Source organism: Phaenicophaeus curvirostris, chromosome 4, assembly GCF_032191515.1.
Source record: "Phaenicophaeus curvirostris isolate KB17595 chromosome 4, BPBGC_Pcur_1.0, whole genome shotgun sequence".
NCBI classification, from domain to species: domain Eukaryota; kingdom Metazoa; phylum Chordata; class Aves; order Cuculiformes; family Cuculidae; genus Phaenicophaeus; species Phaenicophaeus curvirostris.
Window position 1 is genome coordinate 76,959,731 of NC_091395.1, and position 22,945 is coordinate 76,982,675.

General features: G+C 47.2%; 1 protein-coding gene across 1 annotated transcript in view; it reads right to left on the reverse strand.

Annotated features, from left to right (window-relative positions):
• Positions 1-19,662, reverse strand: part of ALMS1 (ALMS1 centrosome and basal body associated protein) — a 62,317-nt gene extending 42,655 nt beyond the window's left edge. Inside the window, exons 1-3 of the mRNA XM_069856588.1 lie at positions 19,582-19,662; positions 3,263-3,397; positions 600-795 (exon numbers count right to left, since the gene is read on the reverse strand). Coding sequence (XP_069712689.1) covers positions 600-795; positions 3,263-3,397; positions 19,582-19,662 — 412 coding nt within the window. The remainder of the gene's footprint in view (positions 1-599; positions 796-3,262; positions 3,398-19,581) is intronic.
• Positions 19,663-22,945: the final 3,283 nt, after the last annotated feature.

Sequence of the window (22,945 nt, forward strand, 5' to 3'; positions counted from 1 at the left end):
GGAAGGGACATCAAAGCCCATCCAGTTCCAACCCCTCAGCCGTGGGCAGGGACACCTCCCACTGCTCATTTTTGCCTATAAAGAAACCCCGTAAGAACCAGTGAACCACAGAAGCAGCACAGAATAGTTTGAATATATGAGAAAGGGGTGCAAGAATACATGCACTACTAGCAAACAACTTCACATGTTATCAATGCAATTATATCAACTTGACTACCTACTATTTTGAAGCTAATTTTTTTTACGATTTTTGAATAACAGATTAATAAAGATTTCAAGGACACAGAATTATCACCTCACATAAAGGGAACCCCAAAAAGTTCTCACTTGACTCAGGTTTACTATTAATTCTAAAGCAAAACAGGACTGCAGTTTTACCTGAGACCAAAAACGATCAGTTCACCTGTTAAATGATCAAGGGCAGGCACACAAGCCCTCTGTCTCATTTTGAGGATGGGCTTTGGTAACAAAATAAGACAGAACGTATTTTCTAACACCAGTTCTCACTAAAAGAAGTCAATCAGGTTAGAGATTGATTTAAACAGGAAAGTAAAATCCTAATGGTTTAGCAGTTAAACAACAGGGAACTTTGAATGTACCCAGCACAACGCCATGCACGGCATCTCCAGGAGAACACCTGCTGGATGCTTCTGCTGAAGGCAACGTTCCTTCCTCCAGCGTAGGGAAGTCCGTCAGGTCATTTCGATCACAAGTGAGGCCAAGCTTTGTCTCCGAGGCAGCAGTTAAACAGCTGGCGTCCACTTCTGCCGGCAGCTGATACCACAACTCAGTTCCCTAAGAACAGGTGGGGAGGAAAAAGGTGCTCGAGCATCAGGCAAGTTTTATGAGAAACATTTCCAAAGAAGATAACATCTCAGTTGTGAAACAATGGAATTACTGCTTCTAAATTGTATTTCCTATACAAATACTCGGTTTTTCATGTGAAAGAATTATCATAGAATCACTTGGTTGGAAGAGATCTTTGAGATCAAGTCCAACTGTACCTGTCCACTACTAAAGCACATCCTGAGCACCTCATCTACCCGGCTTTTAAATCCCTCCAGGGATGGGGACTCCACCACCTCCCTGGGCAGCCTCTGCCAGGGCCCGAGAACTCTTGCCATGAAGACATTTTTCCTGCTGTCCAATCTGAACCTGCCCTGGTGCAGCTTGAGGCCATTTCTTCTCATCCTGTCACCTGGCAGAAGAGACCAACACCCACCTCACTACCACATTTCAACCAGTTGTAGACAGTGAGAAGTTTTCCCCTCTGCCTCCTCTTCTCCAGGCTAAACAACCCCAGGTCCCTCTAGTTCCAGCAATTTTGAGCTCACACAGACATTGCCTGGGACTCCCAGCCAAGTCTCTGGTATATTTTAAGAAAAAGATTTTCAGTTTGTGTTCAAACTGAAAGGAGCACCTCCAGTTCATATAATTTATTAAAGAACTTGCATCGGGATCACTGGGAAAGTAATTAAACAGGTAAATTTTAATTATAGAAAAGGCACAGGACAGTCTTCAGTGCGGAGAATTAAGAATATCAAACACTTATTTGAGACCTTAAAGCAGCTTCCAGTACCTGAGAGGGATCCAGGAAAGCTGAGGAGGGAGTTTTTCCCACAGCATGGAGGGATAGGATGAGGGGCAATGGCTTTAAAATAGAAGCGGAAAGATTAAGATGAGACATTAAAAAGAAATTCTTGATGATGAGGGTGATGAGGCACTGGAACAGGTTGCCCAGAGGAGTTGTGGCTGACCAATACCTGGAGATGGTCAAGGACAGGTTGGATGGGGTTTTGGGCAACCTGATCCAGTGGGAGGTGTCCCATCTTAGCAGGGAGTTGGAATTGGATGGGCTTCGAGGTCCCTTCTAACCCAAACCAGTCCCTGACTCTATGATTACAAGACAAACCGTTACCATTAGCAAATGTATCTAATAATTACATTCCCATTAATATAAGCAAGAAACTGCCCCAGTGAATTTGTTCAGCACTATCCCTACTGCATAGCTCCAAGCTCTTCTACCTTTTGAAACACTACTAAGGAACTAAAAGCTACTTTTCACATCAGAATTTTGTTATATAAACTGTAACTTTGAACAAGATTCTTAGAATCGTTTGGGAACAAAATTTCTTTCCAAAACACCTGCGATCTTATGTGATTCTCAGTAATTAAACATTTGGCAGCATCTCCATCAGACAGAACTATGATTGAATCATGACACAAGCACAGCTTTCCTTGATCACACCTGGAGCACGTCATTAAAACTAAGGTCTAAAAGCAGTCAGGTTTTACATGAAGGGAACTGAAGCATGGCTCTGTTTTAACACGAAAATTGGCTATTCTGAGGTAGACAGTTGGTAGGAAAATGTAAGAGGCAGCAGCAGGACCACGATTATAGCAAATTACAAAGTGAACACAGATCAAAGACACCACACTGGAAAACATGCCAGGTTTTTAAAGAGAAAACAGGGGTAGAAAAATAAATGAATGAATAAACTACTAGGGATTCAGTTTTGAATGAGAAGTGTCATAAAGGTTTGCAGCACATGCATCAAGACTACATTGGATGGCGTATCAGAGTTCCAAACTGTCCTATTTTTCTGTAGTCCTAAGATACAGATACACAAATCTTCGCAAGGACAGCGAAGGTCTAAATTATACAGAGAGTGCAATATTTTCAATCACACAGAATCACTGAATGGTTTCAGTTGGAAAAGGCCAAACATCGATCCAGACCTGTTAAGTCTGCTACCACACCATGTCCCCAAGTATGACATCTACTCATCTTTTAAACACCTCCAAGGATGGGCACTCAGCCACCTCCCCAGGCAGCCTCTGACAGTGCTTGACAACCTTTCAGCAAAGAAATTCCTCCTGATGGCCAAGCTAAATCTCCCCTGGTCCTGTCACTGGCTCCCTGGGAGAAGAGACCAACACTCATGTCACTACCACCTCCTTTCAGGCACTTGTAGAGAGTGATGAGGTCTCCCTTTCAGCCTCCTTTGCTCCAGATTAGACCCCAGCTCCCTTAGCCTCTCCTCATAACCCTTGTTCTCCAGCCCCTTCCCCAGCACCGTTCCCTTCTCCGGACACGCTGCATCCCCTCGATGTCCTTCTTGGGGTGAGGGGCCCAAAACCAAACCCAGGATTCAAAGTATGGCCTCCCCAGCGCCAAGTCCAGGGGAAGGATCACTTCCCCCCCTCCTGCTAATGTTAATTAACCTGCAGCCAAGGGCAAAACAAAGAACAGTACGAATACCCAATTAGCAGCACTCTTCTGACGTATTGCTTCTCCTAGGGAGATCCCACTGGTAACCGATGCCTGGGTTTCGCTGCTGCTGCAGCTCAAGGAGTCCTCCCTCCAGACACGATGTGGTGGAGTTGTTGCAATAGGCTAAAAAAAAAAATTTGTGGTATTAAAATATAAAATAACTTCATGGTATTTCAATATGCATATGCATTTATGTAATAGACAGGGAAATACAGAAATTACTCAAGCCAACCCCAACACCAAATCAACCTTCTACATCGATGCACTGATGCAGTGACCTAAATTCCAACTAGAGTCTCAAAACACAACAGAACAGGGCAGGTTCATTTGCCACTTTAGATCCCAAACACAAGTGAGCATGATTTTCTGCACATTAGCCAACCAGACCTGAGGGCCAGAAATTTATTTCTCAGTCATAGAATCACTTTGTTGGAAAAGAACCTTTGAGATAGAGTCCAACCATACTTGTCTGCTACTAAACCAGATCCCTGAGCACCTCATCTCCAGGAGACCTTAGAGCAGCTTCCAGTACCTGAAGAGGCTCTGGGAAAGCTGGGGAGGAGCTTTCTACCATGGCCTGGAGTGATAGACAAGAGGGAATGGCTTTAAATTGGAAGAGGGAGATTTAGATGAGCCATTAGGAAAAAATTCTTGACAATGAGGGTGGGGAGGCCCTGGCCCAGGTTGCCCAGAGCAGCTGTGGCTGCCCCATCCCTGGAGGTGTTCAAGGCCAGGTCAGATGGGGCTTGAGCAACCTCATCCAGCAGGAGGTGTCCCTGCCCATGGCAGAGGCATTGGAACTGGATGGGCTTTAAGGTCCCTTCCAACCCAAATCATTCCGCGATTTTATTTTTTTAATATTTATCATTTTATTAAAAAAGAATGTTATTTACTTCTATCAATACCGCAGATTTTAAAAGCCATCTTATGTAAACACATATATTAAAGCAAGTTTAGGTAGGTTTAGGTAAGTTTTGATGCTATAACTCAGCAATACCTGACACGTGGTGAGGGCAGGAATCGAAGTTACACTGGACTGATGTCTAGAAAAGCAGCTGTGACTTTTTTTTCCCCCCATGAGGAACCAGAGGGAGCTGCTCTGCACTCACAACAGTATTTCTCTTCTCTAACATCCCATGCCCAAGGAGGCAGGGACTGTAACAGCTTTCCCCACACAAGGTTCAAACCCAATGGGATATAACTGGGGAAACATTTCTGGAACACCAAGGTTCAGCCTAAACAAAAACCTTCCAGGAAGGAAGTTTAAAAGCCCTGGAGACCAGCACCCACCTCACTACAACCTTTCAGGCAGTTGTAGACAGCAATATGGTCTCCCCTCAGCCTCCTTTTCTCCCTGCACAGTGTCAGGTGCTATTATTAACACCACAATTTAATATGACGCCTCAACCAGAAGGACTTGCAGCCCCCCAACCTCTTTACTACCCCTCCCTGCATTCATCCTCTCCCTCATGTCAGCTCTAGTTCCAATTTAACTCACTAAAAATATTTTTTAAAGCCAAGCAACACCCGGGGGGGATTTTTCAGCAAAAAGCCGGACCTGAAGACACTCCAGCAAGCACAAGCAGGGGCCAGAGGAAGCTCCCCACCACCTACTCCTGGACGGTGAATTCGGTATCTGCTGTCTGGTGGGACCTGGCTGCTGTGAAAATAAATTACAACTGCTCCTCCTGTGGGCAAGCGACACCTGAAGGGCAGGAGTAAACTGTCACGGACTGAGGAGAGCGTCAGCAAGAAAGCAACAAATGATTTCCTCGAAGCCTGAGTAATGGTAATGCTGTTGGATGTGTTCCTGAGCCCTCCAGTGACAACCATCTCTCTTTTTCTAAATGGATTTTCTGATAAATTGGTCTAATGTTCATCTGGAAGCTTCCATTCGGTAGCACAGATCCACCTTGATGGAGTGAGAGTACTGTCTGCAACCTTTATCAGAAGAAAGGCAAGACATGAGAGTTTTCATGAAGACATTAATTATAGTCTAAGAGAAGAGATTAGACACAGCCTCAGAGGAAAGTCCAGAGCACAGAACTGTTTCAATGCAAAAGACACAGGTAAAATACAGCATTTGAAACTGTTTGCTGTAAATGTAAATATTATCCCCAAGATCAGCTAAGCTGACACCGGAATTCTCTTTCATTCTTCTTACACCCTGAAAACCTTGAAAGGAAGTGAATAAAAGCATTAAGATTGTAATTCATTACAAGATTGCTAATCCATATCAGGGCTTCAGACAGGCATGTTCGCTCTCACCTATTCATAGCACCTCAGCTGAATGTGATTATTACACAAAACAAACACATCTTCAACCCATCCACAAAAAACACATGACAGCCATCAAAAAGGAATCTTTACCCATCTCTTACGTTCCTAAGAAACCTTTAATTCCACCATGAAAACAAATTTCAGAGATAAACAGAGGAAATCATAGAATCAGAATCACTTGGTTGGAAAAGACCTTTGAGATCGAGTCCAACTGTACCCGTCCACTACAAAACCAGATCCCCAGGCACCTCATCAATCCAGCCTGTAAACCCCACCAGGGACTAGGACTCCACCACCTCCCTGGGCAGCCTCTGCCAGGGCCTGAGCACCCCTTCCATCAAGAAATTTTTCCTCATGTCCAATCTGAACCTGCCCTGGTGCAACTTGAGGCCATTTCCTCTCGTCCCATCACCTGTCACTTGAGAGAAGAGACCAACACCCACCTCACTAACAACGTCCTTTCAGGCAGTTGTAGATATTGGTAAAGTCTGCCCTCAGCCTCCTTTTCTCCCTTCGAGCCAGACTCACCTCTTTGACACCTGAAATAATTACAGTCCTGTGGGCTGTCACCAACAGAGAGAGAGTTTACACCTTCCCTCTGATTCCCAGGCACCCGATCTTACAATGAACAGACTGCATCACTCTTTCCCAAGCCTGAGAACACAAAAGCCAAAACACACGAATCTTGTCTTGAAAGAGCGTTTGGTCAGGGGACAGCCAGACCCACTGGACAGCACTTGGACTCATAGCATGGTTTGGGTTGAAAGGGACATTAAAGCCCATCCAGTTCCAACCCCCCTGCCAAGGGCAGGGACACCTCCCACTGGATCAGGCTGTTCAAAGCCCCATCTAGACTGGCTTTGAACACCTCCATGGATGGGGCAGTCATGACTCCCCTGGGCAACCTGGGCCAGGGCCTCCCCACCCTCATTATCAAGAATTTCTTCCTATGTCCTATCTAAATCTGCCCCCTTCCCATTTAAAACCATTCCCCCTCATCCTATCACTCTTCTAATAAAGTCCCTCTCCAGGTTTCCTGTAACCCCTTCAGGTACTGGTAGGCCACTATAAGGTCTCCTCAGAGCCTTCTCTGAAAAACCATAACTCTCTCAGCCTGGCCTCAGAGCAGAGGTGCTCCAGCCTTCACATCACCTTCGTGGCCTTCTCTGGACCCATTCCAACAGCTCCATCTCCTTCCTATGTTGGGGATTCCAGAACTGGACACAGGACTCCAGGTGGGGTCTCACCAGGGCAGAGGGGCAGAATCCTTTCCCTGGCCCTGGTAGTCACACTTCTTTTGATGCAGCCCAGGACACGGTTGTTTTCTGGGCTGTAAGCGCACATTGCTGGCTCATGTCACACTTCTCATCTCCCAGCACCTCAAGCCCTTCTCCTCAGAGCTGCTCTCAAGCACATCACTGCCCCCCAGCCTGGATTGAAATCACGGATTGCCCTGGCCCAGGTGTAGGTGTAGGACCTTGCCCTTGGCCTGCTGAACCTCACAAGGCACTCACAGCCTCACTTCTCCAGCATGTCCAGGTCCCTCTGGATGACAAAGAAGCAACATTGAAATGTACATGACAATAACTCTGAATGCAAAGCATTCCAGTAGCAGTTTGTTAATTTAATTAAGGCACATTATTAAAAATACAGGTTTACAATACACATTCTCAGAAAAGGGCAATTTTATTAATCCAACTAGAAATAAATACGGCTGAGTACTGGAAATTAATAGCATTAAGGCAAGAGACCCAGACTGTGTACTGAAAACTAATTCCAAAAAAAAGTACTGATTTTATTTAGATAGAGTGAACACTGCTAATTAAGTAGGTGTTGTGAAAGGTATTGGAGTGGATGAGTAATGACAGCATTCAAGATACACACAATGAACAAAAGACTAGAAGACCAAACCGTGTGTGTTATTCCTCACCCTCCCCTCTCTAATGACCTTCTTCAGCCTATGGAGAGCAACTCTTCTCCAAATGGTTTAATTACTCGTATACCTACCATCCAGTTGAATCAAAATCCTTTGTCTATGCTGCAGCAGTTGCAGCGCAGACGTCCCTCACCCTACGCACACATGAGCCAGAGGAATCGCTTTGCATGAAGAAGAATCTTCTGTTCCTAAAGCCAAGAGCTTAAGTTGCTTTGAAGGAAAAAAAAAAAGCTGACTGGCAATCCAAGAAAAATATTGCCAAGATAATTTCAGTAAATCATAGAACGGTTTGAGCTGGAAGGGACCTTAAAGATCATCTCATTCCAAGCCTTCTGCCACAGGCAGGGACACCTCCCACTGGATCAGGTTGCTCCAAGCCCCATCCAACCTGGCCTTCAACCCCTCCAGGGATGGGGCAGCCACAACTTCTCCAGGCAACCTGGGCCAGGGCCTCCCCACCCTCATTATAAAGAATTTCCTCCTAATGTCTAACCTAAATTAAATCTTAGAGCTGAACTTTGAATTTTGGCCTTTTTCTGTACAGTTTAAACACACTTGGAGTGACACCTTCTTTGTCACAACACTGCAAGGAAAATAACACAAAAAACAGCATCTGAACAAATTTCTTCAACCTGTAGCTTCATTTCTTTACCTTTTACTGAAATATTTTATTACAATAGTAAGAAAAAGAACAATTCACTATCAATTAAAGTCAGCAAGAATCTTCTTGGAGAGAGAATTTAACTTGAACAAGCCTTGGGAAACGGGGATGGAATGAAAGTAGAAGAATAGTCTTTAGAACTACACGAAAGGGTGTAGTAAGGTCGGTGTTGGTCTCTTCTCCCATGTAACTGCCATGCAATTTGAGGAAATGGCCTCAAATTATGCCAGGGGAGGTTTAGACTGGATACTAGGTAAAATTTCTTCACCAAAAAGGCTATTGGACATTGGAACAAGCAGCCCAGGGAAGTGGTGGAGTCCCCAGCCCTGGAGGGATTTAAAAGACATGGAGATTCAGCACTTAAATGTTTAGTGAGGGCAGCGTGAGGTTCACAGTTGGACTTGATGACCTTAAAGGTCTTTTCTAACCTACACAACTCTGAGGTTCCACATTGTGGAAATCTTTCCCAGAAGTACCTCCACCTCCCTAACACTCCGTTAATACTAACAGCTTTCAAACTCTATTCATTTTGCACTAGAATTTGGAATAGGTACAATCAGTCTTATTTTGGGAAGACAGAGCTAGAGATGCATCACATGCAGATTTCTCAAGAAGAAATTGGTGAAGAAATGCTAATGAGTTATGATGCGATTACTGCAAATAGCAATATTCTAGAAAATTCAGAGTACAATTATATCCAGAGCTATCAAAAGCTCAAACACTCAGTTAGCCAGAGGAGCAGGAAGGGATCGCAGTAGCATTACTCTTGCTAAGAGCACTTACACAGTGCCTGCCATGCAGAGACCCAAAAGTGTCTCATAAACACTCATTCACAGCCCTGCTCAAGAACACACAATAAATACTTATCATACTTTTCCTAGGTACAGAGAACTTAATGTATTATACAGCAAATCAGCAGCAGAGCTGACTCCTCAAGTAGTCTGATCTGACAACAGTGCTGCAAAAGTCTGTCTGATGCACTGAAGTTTCACCTGTCTCTGCCTGTAGATTATCAAAAAGAAGAACATCTACAGCAACACAAGTCAAGTAGAAAGCATGAATGAGAAAATGAAATAAGATATGAAATCATGAAACGGTTTAGGTTGGAAGGAACCTTAAAGATCATCCCATTGCAACCCCCCTGCAAGGGGCAGGGACACCTCCCACTGGACCTGGCTGCTCAAAGCCCCAGGCAACCTGGCCTTGAAACACCCCCAGGGATGGAGCAGCAACAGTTTCTCTGGGCAACCTGGGCCAGGGCCTCATGACCCTCATTGTGAAGAGTTTCCTCCTTATATCTAGTCTAAATCTGCCCCTCTCCAATTTAAAGCCATTGCCTCTCATCTTTTCACTACAAGCCTTTGTAAAAAGTCCCTTTCCAGCTTTCTTGCAGCCCCTTCAGATGCTGCAAGGTTGCTCTAAGGTCTCCCCAGCCTTCTCTTCTCCAGGCTCAACAACCCCAACGCTCTCAGCCTGGCCTCACAGCAGGACTGCTCCAGCCTTTGGATCATCTTTGTAGCCTCCTCTGGACTCGTTCCAACAGTTCCATCTCCTTCTTATGTTGAAGGTTCCAGAACTGGACACATACTCCAAGCACAGTCTCACAAGAGCAGAACAGAGGGGCAGAATCGCCTCTCTTGACCTGCGCCACACGCTTGTATCACAATTACATGATATCTTTTCCCTACTTTAGCATTCCATACAGGTAGCTGCTGCCACTGTCACAGCAATGCTACAGCATCATGAACATGAGAAGGGACCTGCACAGTGGCAAAATTGTAGAGAAAAGACATTTACAGAGCCAAGACCTGTTAAAACATAATTCAAGTGATTTTACAGCATGTACCTTCCTGATTTAAAGAGGAAACATACTACTTTTGAGTTTAAGCAAGCAGACAGAAGATCAACAGTCATCTTGAGTCTTCCAACTCCATCCAGGTTTATCAGCAACAATTTCCAGCTTGCTATTTGTTATCAAGATGCCCGCAAACTACTGATCTGCCTGCAAAGCTACTGGGAGGTAGGAAGGAAAGAGGATTTGAATTGGGGGTAGTGAGAGAGAGATGAAACAGGACCCTGGAGAAAGGAATATACTTATAATTAGCAAGGATTTCTCACTAGTGATATGTGCTCTTCAGGAAATTTCTTGCGTTAAACACTATCTGAGAAAGAAACAGTTACCATCAATGCCTGACTCTCCCACGAAAGCAAGCTGAAGAACCAGCCTCCAATAAACAAAAAGCTCTACAAATCAAGAAGCGATCTCACTGTCCCAGCTTCAGAGCTTCCCATCAAAGAGATGCTCTGTGAAATCAGTGATAATCGATTCCAATACCAGGGAAGCAGTCCGGTCCCCAAGCCTCACAATATTCCAGAAGCATTTGGACGACACCCTCAGACACATGGTGTGAATGTTGGGGTGTCCCGTGCAGGGACAGGAGTTGGACTTGATGATCCCTGTGGGTCCCTTCCAACTCGGGACGTTCTATGAACTGCACATTCACGAATTTATGCTCTGAAGACGAATCAAAAACCAATCAAGCTTGTGAAGTGACAGAAGGACCTTAAGGAAACAGGATCACCTCCTGAAGTCAAATGCTTCTCGCACAAGTAGGATTCTCCTGCACTCAAGCTTGATTTGAGCTTTGACACAAGGAATGGCCTGGCTCAAGTGGCAGGGCTTAAACCCCACACACTCATCAGCTCCTTAAAGGAACCTGACGCAGTATTAACAAAACAATGTAAAAATAATCCCTCCTTTTCTAAAACAGCCAAGTCAGTAGGACCTCACGGGTGAGCAGTTGGAAGGAAGCAAAGCAAACTGGCAACAGCACGTTCCGATTCATTATTTCGTATTTAATCCTCATATCAAAGAGCAACATTAACGAATGAGCACGATGGAAGAGATCAGCCACGTTAGTGCCGTGCATACAAGGACACGGGGTACAACAAAGCAGTTGCAAGCACAAAATAAATTAGGATTTAGTAAATGAGTATAATCATCTCTGAGGGCTTGCATATAATTAAACTCAAATGAGGAAAATTTAACAAGGTTTTTCTTCCTGAAATCCCATACAACAAAAGTTACCATTTGCTGCTAAATACATAATGAGAGCAAAAGACAAAAATAAAGCTGAACAACCACAACCACCTCCAGACAACAAACACAGCAGATCCTGTTTGGCATTCGGAACTGATGCTACATTGCATGGAAAGAATCGTAAAATGGTTTGGGTTGGAAGGGACCTCAAAGCCCATCCAATTCCACCCCTGCCATGGGCAGGGACACCTCCCACTGGATCCAGTTGCTCAAAGCCCCATCCAACCTGGCCTTCAACATCTCCAGGATGTTGAATCACTGAAAGCCTGAAAAAACAAACAGTCTTAGCTCTCTCAATTTTATTCTGACCTAAAGACCACTAAAAATAGCCCAAGAAAAAGAGCAAACAATAGAACATGGCATAACAAAGATCTAGTGAGACATGGAAAAGAAAACTCCCTAGACTAGTAATACCAATAATCCAGTCTCCCTGAAGTATGAGAAATACACTGTAATTTATTTCAAACACTTCATCTCTTTTTGTCTCTCCTAAAAATCATAGGTACATGGCCAGGTTAACTCAGTAGGAATTCAGTGTTTGTTTCCTTATCCATCTGAACATGCAGCTGCAAAGTCATCAACCCAGCAAAACCAGGCAGTGGCGTTCCAGACCAACTCTTCCAGCATGAGCAAGCATTTCATAGAATCATAAAATAACGAGGTTGGAAGAGACCCACCAGATCATCAAGTCCAACCATTCCTATCAAAGCAGGTGATCACGCAGCAGTGGGAGCAGTAGATCCCACGCTGAACTTGCCTTTGCTGGATTTCACCTTCCTAACTTCAGGATCTATTTTTCCCCATTCCTGATTCTGACACCACTTTCCAAAGCATCTATCATTTTCCCTAGCAAAGTCACATCTACTCATTTTCCAGGTCTAGCAATCACATAAGATGAGGTGTGCAGGGATCTGGTTTAGTTGTGGACAGGTACGGTTGGACTTGACAATGTCAAAGTTTTCCAACCAAGGGATTCTATGGGAAGAGCTGTCACAGATAACACCTACCCCAAGCTTTCCAGCCTGCAGCACAGCATTCCCTGGTCTGGAAAGCCTTACTGAGCAAGAGGAGGCGTGAGCTCCTCCATCACCTGGAAGGACAGCACAGTGCAAGCCCCATGCCACTTGGAGTCAGCAACCCACTGCTGCAGGGCACGGTCCTCCCCATCTGTAGGGAAGGAACAAAGGAACATGGAGAAACAGGCACGTATTTTATCTGGTAAAACCTGGATTTGACCCCCCTGGCCTTGAAGATTAAAGAAACAACTTTGTCAGAACACAAAGCTCACTGTCTCACACCTACCTGCTCAATTCATAGCACAGTTATGGCTTGTCGTGAATGGTCACAGAAAGGAAAGCAAGAGTCATGCAAAAGCACTTCAAAAGCTACAGGCAAATTCAGAATGTCCCAAATGCTACACAAATGCAGCTGCATTTCACAGGAACCCAACAACTGAATTTATTGCGGTTTCATAGTCTGTATCAGCCTCACCTTGTTTGTCAGAAGGCAAAGCAGAAGAATAAGCCTCATTCAAACGCAGGTTTTACAGCAGAGGGGTTTTTTTTGGCCAGAAGCCCAGGACCACAAGCTGTATGAAAATCCTTAGCATTTAAGTCCAGCTACTGAAAGCAGCAACAAGATTTCCAATGTTTGCAATAGGTTCAGGTCTATAAATCCCTCTGTGAACACACCAGTAAATAATAGATTTTGAATACATTATTCCAGGAAACATAACAAAGATTGGAGCTGTCAGGTCCAAGAAACACACATTATTTAAGCTGCATCTTGTTTTTGCCAGGAGACCTGGCGTGCAAGAAGCACTTTTCAGACCCACGTTGTTCCCTTCTGGCACAAAGCTGACACCAACCACTACATCAGGCGCTATGTAAATTCTGAACTGTTTTATTACTCCTGTGCAATGAAGGTTGGGGTTTCAAATGGCTGCAAAAGCTCAGAAGCAGCGCAGCAGACCTCAAACACAACAAGGGAAGATTCAGGACACAGCAAATTGCCAGGGATGTGGGGAAAGCATTCCAGGCAGGTAACCTATAAACATACACAGCAGGCACTGATGTTGCAAAGAACATTGCAAAAGCAAGTGATTGTGTTCCAGACTCAACACTGGTGAGGCCACACCTATAATCAAGGGTTCAGTTTTGGGCCCCTCACTCCAAGAAGGACATTGAAGGGCTGGAGAGTGTCCCAGAGAGGGGAAATGGAGCTGGGGAAGGGGCTGGAGAGCAAGGGCTGTGAGAGGTGGCTGAGGGACCTGGGGTTGTTTAGCCTGGAGAAAAGGAGGCTGAGGGAAGGTCTTCTCACTGTCTGCAGCTCCCAAAAGGAGGTTGTAGTGAGGTGGGTGTTGGTCTCTTCTCCCAAGTGACAGGTGATGGGACAAGAGGGAATGGCCTCAAGCTGCACTAGGGCAGGTTCAGGTTGGACAGCAGGAAACATTTATTGACAGAAAGGGTTCTCCAGTCCTGGCAGAGGCTCCCCAGGGAGGTGGTGGAGTCCCCATCCCTGGAGGTGTTTAAAATCCAGGTAGATGAGGTGCTCAGGGATCTGGCTTAGTCATGGACAGGTACAGTTGGACTCAAAGGTCTTTTCCAACCTAGTGATTCTATGATTTTGAACCTTTTAAAAACAGTTTCCACTGACAAGTTTACATCACCAATAACTTCATGGAGTGTCCTAAAACAAACAGAAAACTAATCATTGTTGATTTGCACCGAGTCTGTCTTTTTTTTGCTTGGTTCCCTGTGGCAGAAAGGCTTCCACAGCCAACAGCATCATCCAGAGCGCAGGCACTGTGAGGCAGTCTGAAAGCCGATTACTGTAATACACCTTAACACCCAATGCACACGCTTGATTCATGTCATCACAGCACAACTTACATCAGAAGGACCTCTGGAGGTCACCCAGTCCAACCTACTGCTCCAAGCAGGGCTGACTGCTAGGGTGATGAGATTGCTCAGGCCTCACCCTGCCACCCTGCGACTGTTGCCAAGCACAAAGGCTCTGCCACCTCAGCAGGTCCTGGACTTCACCATCCTCCTCGCAAAAAGTCGATTTCCTTGTCTCCAGTTAGACCCTCTCCATACATCTCCATGCTGCTTGTCCTGTCACTGGGCCCCTCCAAGAAGAGTCTTTCTCAGCCTTCTCTAAACTCTGCTTCTGGCAGGGAAGCGCCACTGACAGAGCTGCCCTTCAGCCTCCTCCTCCTCCTCAGGTCAAACACACACAGTCTCTGCAGCTTCTCCTCCGGCACCACGTGCTCCGGCACCACGTGCTCCAGCCCCCGAGGGTCTCGGTGGTCTCCACCAGACTCCAGCTACTTCACTGACCTCTCTCTTGTACTGGCAGCCCAGAAGAGAAGCTGGCCAAGCAGAGGGAATATTCAGCTCCCTCCAGCTGCCAGTTAGGTTCTTACTAACACAGTCTAGCACACAGAAGGCCCTTATTGAGTGAGCTGTCAATTCACATCGAGCTGGCTGTCACCAGGTCCTCAGGCTGTCCTCTGAGGGGCCACCAGCTGGTACTGACGTATGGGGATTTTCTTTCTCAGCGAGAAAGACTCCACATTTTTCATAGCTAAAGCTCACGAATTCCCTCTTGGCCATTAACCCAGCTTGCCAAGGTCCCTCTGACTGGCAGCCCTGTCCTCCAGGGTATCACTCACTGCCTCCAAAAGTTGCTGTCACCCACCAACTCCATGCTGGATCTTGAACAGCTGACTGGGTGCACTGGGCTTGTGTTGTAAGGTTTGGTAGCTGAGAGGCTACAGAGGTAGAAGAACCTGAGAGAAGCTGCTGGAAGCTTCCCCTGTGTCCAACAGAGTCAGCAGGAGCAGAACCCATCAGCGATGGCAGCAGGATATGCGTAGGATAACATAGTTAGAAGAGGAAAAAAACTGCTGCAGAACAACAGTAAGAGTAAGGAGTGAGAAGATGGAAAAGAGACAACTTTGCAGACACCAAGGTCAGGCAAGAAGGAGGGGGAGTAGATGCTGCAGCTGGTGGAGCAGATATCACCCTGCAGCCCATGGAGGTTCACAGAAAAGTTCATGGAAGGCTCTCTCATTGAAGCGACCCACACTGGAGCAGGGGAAGAGCATGAGGCATCCTCCCCCTAAGGAGGTTGGAACAACAGACATGTGAAGGAAGGAATTTAAAATACAGGTCTACTTCTCATTATCCTACTCCGATTTAATTGGTAACAAATTAGATCAACTCTCCCAAGCTGAGCTTCTCTTGCCCATGACAGCAACTGCTCAGCAATCTTTCTCTGTCTTTATCTCAACCTATGAGCATTTCCATTATATTTTTTCTCCCCTGTCCAACAACAGGAGTGACAGAGAAGCTTTGGTGAGCACCTGGCTTCCAGCCAGGGTCAACTCACCATGCCAGGCTAACTGGTTAGTAGTTCTTCAGATCCACTTTCCTCTCCCTTTTGAAAAAACATAACATTAATCTCTTTCCAGTTACCACAGAAAAATCCCCTGGCCATCACAGCCTTCTAAAGATTACAGAAAATAGCCTTTCATGACAGCAGCAGCTCCACCACCCCCCTCAGATACACCCTGTCCAAACCTATGGATTTCAAACCTATGGACTTGCGTACATCCAGTTGACCTCAGCAGAGAGTTTCTTGAGCCTGCACCACCCAGGCACTCCCTCTCACCCAGAAGTTCATCGGCTGGACACATAGAGTAAGAAGGAATATTTAAATGAAATCGAGTTTATTCCTTTTCTTTACAACCAAAGCTGGATTCCTCTCTCAATTCAGAGCTAATTATTTCAGTTTTCGTAGAAGAGCTCAGTTGGAGGGAACCTCAAAAGACCATCTGGTCCAACCTCTTAATTAGCCTCCGAGGACCTAATCTCCCATTATATAGAACATACTGAATTCTTAATATGTTAACAGTGCTACAGTCACTTCAGCAATCTAACAGCTAATAATCAAAACTATTAATTTCCTCTAAACATCAATCTCTTCTCTACTTATTCCACATTAAGAAAAAAATAGTTCAAGCAGCTACCCAAGATGTCAGAAGATCTTGTTTCAAACAAGACAGTTAGTACATCATCTTTTCATTCCTGTGTAATAATCTCCTAACTGCTCACTGTCCAAATCTTAACTCTAGAATGAATGTTCAGTGTTTGTGAATACTTTGACGTAATGAGAATTGTAGAATGGAATGGTTTGAGCTGGAAGAGACCTCAAAGCCCATCCAGTTCCACACCCCTGCCATGGACAGGGACACCTCCCCCTGGACCAGGTTGCTCAAAGCCTCATCCAACCTGGCCTTGGACACCTCCAGGGATGGGGCAGCCACCACTGCTCTGGGCAACCTGGGCCAGGGCCTCCCCACACTCATCATGGAGAATTTTTTCCTGATGTCCAGTCTAAATCAGGACAGTGTGTAAACCATCCTCATAATCAAAAGGAACAAGGAAACAAAGTGCTTTCCCTGATAAAACAAAGCATAAACAGTAAAAGCATTACTACATTGGTTATAGAACTTCTCCTTACTCTTACAGTCTACGCCCAAAGTTCCACAATGCCTTTAAAGTCTCATAAACTGGCACTTTGACACAGTCCCAGTCTCTCTTCAGTAAACAAAAACCTGAGGTCAGAGTCGAGTAGCTGTTCCTCAAGCCAATTTTAACAGTCCTAGCTGCGCTAGTTCCCTGTCTGCTGGAATCTGTGACAAAACATCCCTGAACCAACAAGAAGCAACCAGCAGCACAGGTCACTTCTTCTCACAGGCGAGCTGGGGCTTGCCAAGTTATGTGGCACTTGTGAAACTACAGCCTTGTACGTTACAAGTTACCAACACAGGTTTTCAGTGCTTTTCTCTCTTTAGCCCGTGAAATTACAGCGAAAAAAGTATCTTGCAACAGGAAAACGTAAAAAAGGTGTATGTGCAGTTGTACTACAAGAGACAGATCCACCCAGTCTACCTGCACCTGCATCCCCTCAACCCAGAGAAGCAGCAGAACACTAGAAACAAGCTTGGCTCAGCTCCATCATGTATTCCCAGGGCTCAGCTCCAGTTGTCAGAGCAGCAATTAAACCACAGTGCAAAACAAACATGGAGAAGGAGGCAACAGCCCACATAAAACAACAAAACCTGATACCCAGGAAGGATCCAAATAAACTGACCTGTGATGGATGCCATGAAGGGAAACCAAGGAGCAGGACGCAAACTCAGTGTTTGTTACACAACATACAACTTAGAATCATAAAGTTAAATTATCTGCAAGCCAGCAATCAAACAAACTTCATTCCTGCTTAAATATAAACAAGAAGACACAGTAGTGCAAGAACCATCCCATCTATTCCGTGGCAAATCAGCCTTCCTGGAAGCATAGGGTGAAGGTCCTTCAGCAGAAGGATTTGGAAACTGAATTAAGTCTACACTATCCAAGTTCCCATTTCAACATGTCTGCTAAGGCCAGATTTGTTTTATTTCATGTTTATTCACATGGATTTTCTTTGCTCTACTTTCTATTACTTTACTAATCTGTGGTTCTTCCAAGGAAAGTCTGAACATTGATACAGAATCTACCATTGGGCGCCATTCGGCTGTTGCACCACCAAGATCTGGCAGTGATCACCCCCAGTTAGATCCTCTCTTTTTCTGGGACAGAAGAACCAGCAGTGAAGGCAAGAGAAGGCAAGAGCAGCTGGAGAAGCGAGCCTGTGTGAACCTCATGAGGTTCAACAACAGCAAGGTCCTACACCTGGGTCAGGGCAATCCAGGATGGGGGACCCCCATGACTGAGAGCAGCCTTGAGGAGAAGGACTTGGGGTGCTGAGGGATGAGCACCTCGATATGAGACAGTAATAAGCATTCACAGCCCACAGACCAACCATCTCCTGGGCTGCATCCAAAGCAGTGTGGCCAGCAGGGTGAGGGAGGGGATTCTGCTGCTCTACTCTGCTCTTGTGAGACCCCACCTGAATTCCTGCATGCAGTTCTGGAACCCTCAGCGTAAGAGGAGGATGGAACTGCTGGAACAGCAGCTTTCCAGTACTTGAAGGGGGCTACAGGAAAGCTGAGGAGGCACTCATTACCACAGAATGCAGAGATAGAATCATAGAACAGTTTGGGTTGGAAGGGACCTCAAAGCCCCTCCAGTTCCAACTCCCTGCCACAGGCAAGGCCACCTCCCACTGGATCAGGTTGCTCAAAGCCTTATCCAACCTGACCTTGAACACCTCCAGGGATGGAGCAGCCACAACTTCCTTGAGTAATCTGTGTCCCAGCTTTCTTGTAGTGCCTTCAGGTACTGGAAAGCCACTCTAAGGTCTCCTCAGAGCCTTAGCTTCTCCAGGCTCAACGGTTGAACTGGATGATCCTAGAGATCTTCTCCAACCTCAATGATTCCAACCAGCATGTCCTCATAGCAGAGATGTTTCCACCCTCACATCATCTCTGTGGTCTCCTCCGGACCTAGTCCAACAGTTCCATTCCCTTCTTATGTGGGGGATTCCAGAACTGGATGCAGGATTCCAGATGGGATCACAGAATCATAGAATAACCAGGTTGGAAGAGACTCACCGGATCATCAAGTCCAACCATTCCTATCAAACACTAAACCATGTCCCTCAGCACCTCATCCACCCGTCCCTTAAATCCCTCCAGGGAAGGTGAATCAACCCCCTCCCTGCCAGCGTCCAATGACCCTTTCTGTGAAAAATTTTTTCCTAATGTCCAGCCTGAACCTCCTCTGGCAGAGCTTGAGGCCATTCCCTCTTGTCTTGTCCCCTGTCACCTGGGAGAAGAGCCCAGCTCCCTCCTCTCCACAACCTCCTCTCAGGGAGTTGCAGAGAGCAATGAGGTCTCCCCTCAGCCTCCTCTTCTCCAGGCTAAACACCCCCAGCTTTCTCAGCAGCTCCTCATAAAACTTGTTCTCCAGACCCTTCACCAGCTTTGTTGCTCTTCTGAGGTCTCATGACAGCAGAGGAGAAGGCAGGGCAAGAGCAACGGTTTTAAGCTGAAGACTGAGATGAGATCTTCGGGAGAAATGTTCTCCTGTGAGGGTGGGGAGGCCTTGGCCCAGGCTGCCCAGAGAAACTGTGGCTGCCCCATCCCTGGAGGTGTTCAGGACCAGCTCGGATGGGGCTTGGAGCAGCCCGATCCCGTGGGAGGTGTCCCTGCCCGTGGCAGGGGGTGGAACTGGGTGGGCTTTGAGCCCTCTCCTCTCCCAGACCGTTCCACGGGTTCCCTCACACACCGAACTCCCTCTCCCCGCGTCACTCCCCGTCAGCGCCTCGACCGCCCGCCGCTGCGCTGCCCGGGCCCCTCCAGCACCTCCTACACTCACAGGCAGCGGGTCGCCCTCCTCTTCTTCCTCTTCGCCGCCCTCCTCCTCCTCCTCCTGCGCGGTCCCCGCGGCCGCCGCCATCGCCGCCCCCCCCCCACCTCGGTCTCCTCACAGCGATCGCTACGCGCGCGCCGCGCTACATCCGGGCACTTCCGGTCCCTCCCCGCGCGGGCGCGCCGCGCTACATCCGGGGCCTTTCCCGCCTCACCGCTCCGCTTTATATCGGGGCAGCCCCAAGCACCGCCCCCCCGCCGCAGCTCTGCGCATGCGCAGTGTCACACCAGAGCCCCCCCCCCCCCCCGCCATCATAGAGCAGTTGGGGTTGGAGAGGACCTTAGATCATCCAGTTCCACCCCCTGCCATGAGCAGGGACACCTCCCACTGCATCAGGCGGCTCAAAGCCCCATCCAGCCTGGCCTTGAACACCTCCAGGGATGCGGCAGCCACGACTCCCCCAGGCGACCTGTTCCAGGGCCTCACAAACCTTATAACGAACAGATTCTTCCTAATAACCAGTTTAAATCTGCCTTCTCCAGTTTATAGCTACTGCCCCTCATCCTGTCACTACAAGCCTTCGTAAAAAGTCCCTTCCCAGCTTTCTTGTAGCCCCTTTCAGGTACTGGAAGGTCGCTATAAGGTCTCCCCAGAGCCTTCTCTTCTCCAGGCTGAACGAGCCCAACGGGAGGTGCTCCAGCCCTCTGATCATCCTTGTAGCCTCCTCTAGACCCGTTCCAACAGTTCTATATCCTTCCTATGTGGAGGATTCCAGAACTGGACACAGGACTCCAGATGAGGTCTCACAAGAGAGGAATAGAGGAGCAGAATCCCCTCCCTCGCCCTGCCGGCCACGCTGCTCTGGATGCAGCCCAGGACACGGTTGGTTTCTGGGCTGTGAGTGCACATTGCTTGCTCATATGGAGCTTCTCATCCCCCAGCACCGCACATCCTTCTCCTCAGAGCTGCTCTCAATCACATCATCCCCCAGCCTGGACTCAAATCGGGGATTGCCCTGACCCAGGTGCAGGACGTTGCCCTTGGCCTTGTTCAGCCTCACGAGGTTCTCCCAGCCCACTTCTCCAGCCCATCCAGGTCCCTCTGGATGACATCCCATCCTTCTGGCGAGACAGCTGCCCCGCTCAGCTTGCTGTCATCAGCAAACTTGCTGAGGGTGCCCTCGATCTCGCTGTCTCCATCACTGAAGAAGATACTAATCAGCAGCCCCGTTGCTAGGGACGCGCTCCCTCCCCGTTGCTAGGGACGCTCTCCCACCCCGTTGCTAGGGACGTTCTCCCGCCCTGCGCATGCGCCGCGCACGCTCCAGGCCCCCCCCGCGAGGGGGCGGGGCGAGTGGCGGGGCCGACGCCGCTGATTGGCTGCGGCGGGGGAAGGGAGCGCGCGCGCGGGAGTTTTGGCGCGCTGATGGGGGGGAAGTGAGTACCCGGATGTTGGACTGACTGGACAGGGCTGCTCAGTCCCAGCCCCTCTCGGTCTGGGCCCTCCTGACAGCGAGAATGTCGGCAAATAAAGCTTCTTAAGGCTCATTTTGGAGCTGTAGAAAGCAAGCACCCTTCAACCAGGCGTGGGAAAGGCCAGAGAGCGATCTCCATCCATTGTGTGCAGCGAGATGAGCTGGGCACAGACTTTATCCCCCAATTAGATGCCTGTGGTCACGTTTTCACAGCAGCCTTAAGCATATTTTATTCCTTTCCAAGGACTAACTTTAGTTTAATTCTCCAAAGAACGAAAAGAGTCCGGAAAATATCCCTGCCCGTGATACAGGGGGGCTGAGCGTGGAACTAGATGATCCTTAAGGTCCCTTTCAAGCCAAACTATTCCATGATTCTATGAAAAACAACATTTGAAAGAAAACATTCCATAAAACCCCACGCTGTCAGAGGGAAGGTCTGCCTAACTTTCAAAAAATAGAGTTCCTTGGATGAAAATTTAATGCTACTTTAGCCTAAATCACAGAATCACAGAATAACCAGGTTGGAAGAGACCCACCGGATCATCGAGTCCAACCATAAATCAAAACTATTCCACTTTATGTAATAATAACTACTTCTTGTGTCACGTGCAGCGAGATGAGCTCATTAACAAATGTTATTTCCTACTTATATGCATGTGTATAAATTTTCAGAGACACCCTATGTATATTCTGTTCCTTTCCAAGGTCTAATTTTAATGGTGATATGAACTTCACAGCAGCCAAATCTCTTGCTCATTTGGAGCTGGCTCCAGCTCAGCCTGGTTTTGCATTTGAAATGAGGAAAGAGTGCAAAAAAGGTGATTAGAGAAGACACCTCTGTTCAGCAGAGACCACGCTGAACACACAACGTTATCATCTCCAAAGAATTAACCACGTCTGAAAAACCACTGAAAGAAAACATGCTACAAAACCCATGCTGACAGAGGGATCTTCTGCCTAACTTTCAAAAAATAGAATTCCTTGGATGAAATCTTACATCTACTTTAGATTAAACCAAAAATATTACACTTTTTCTAACAGTAGCTTGTGTGCTTCCTGTATCATTCCCAGCTGTCAGAGCCGCTCGCTGTGCCAGGGTGATCTGGAAATTGTGGGGCTGCCAGAAGGAAACCTGCCAATGGGCATCATTTAATATTCCCCAGCAGTAAATGTTCTTCTTTAGAACTGGCAAACTGCTGTGACGGTGAAGGATGCTTTTTTCAGTTATCACGGAGTCATTAAGGTTGGAAAAGACCTCGAAGATCATCCAGTCCAACCATCAGCCCAACCCCACCATGTCCCACAGTGCCACAGTTACACCCTTTTTGGACACCTGCAAGGACGGAGACTCCACCGCTGCCCTGGGCAGCCTCTTCCAAAGCTTCACCACGCTTTCAGTAAAGAAATGTATCCTAATATCCAGTGTAAACCTCCCCTGGCACAACTTGAGGCCATTTCCTCTCATCCTATCACTTGGTACTTGGGAGAAGAGACCATCAACCTCACTACAACCTCCTTTCAGGGAGCTGCAGAGAGCAATGAGGTCTCCACTCAGCCTCCTCCAGACTAAACAGCCCCAGGTCCCCGAGCCACTGCCTGAAGCCCTGGGCTCCAGCCCCTTCCCCAGCTCCATTCCCCTTCTCCGGATGCGCTTCAGCCACTCAATGTCCTTCTTGTGCTAAGGAACCCAAAACTGAACCCAGGATTTGAGGTCCAGCCTCACCAGCACCAAGTACAGAGGAATGATCCCTTCCCTGCTCCTGCTGGCCACCCCATGGCTCATCTAAGTCAGGATGCTGTTGCCCTTCTTGGCCACCTGGGCCACTGCTGGCTCATGTTCAGCCACTGTCAACCAACACCCCCAGGTCCTTTTCCATATGAGGAACTGCTGAAGTC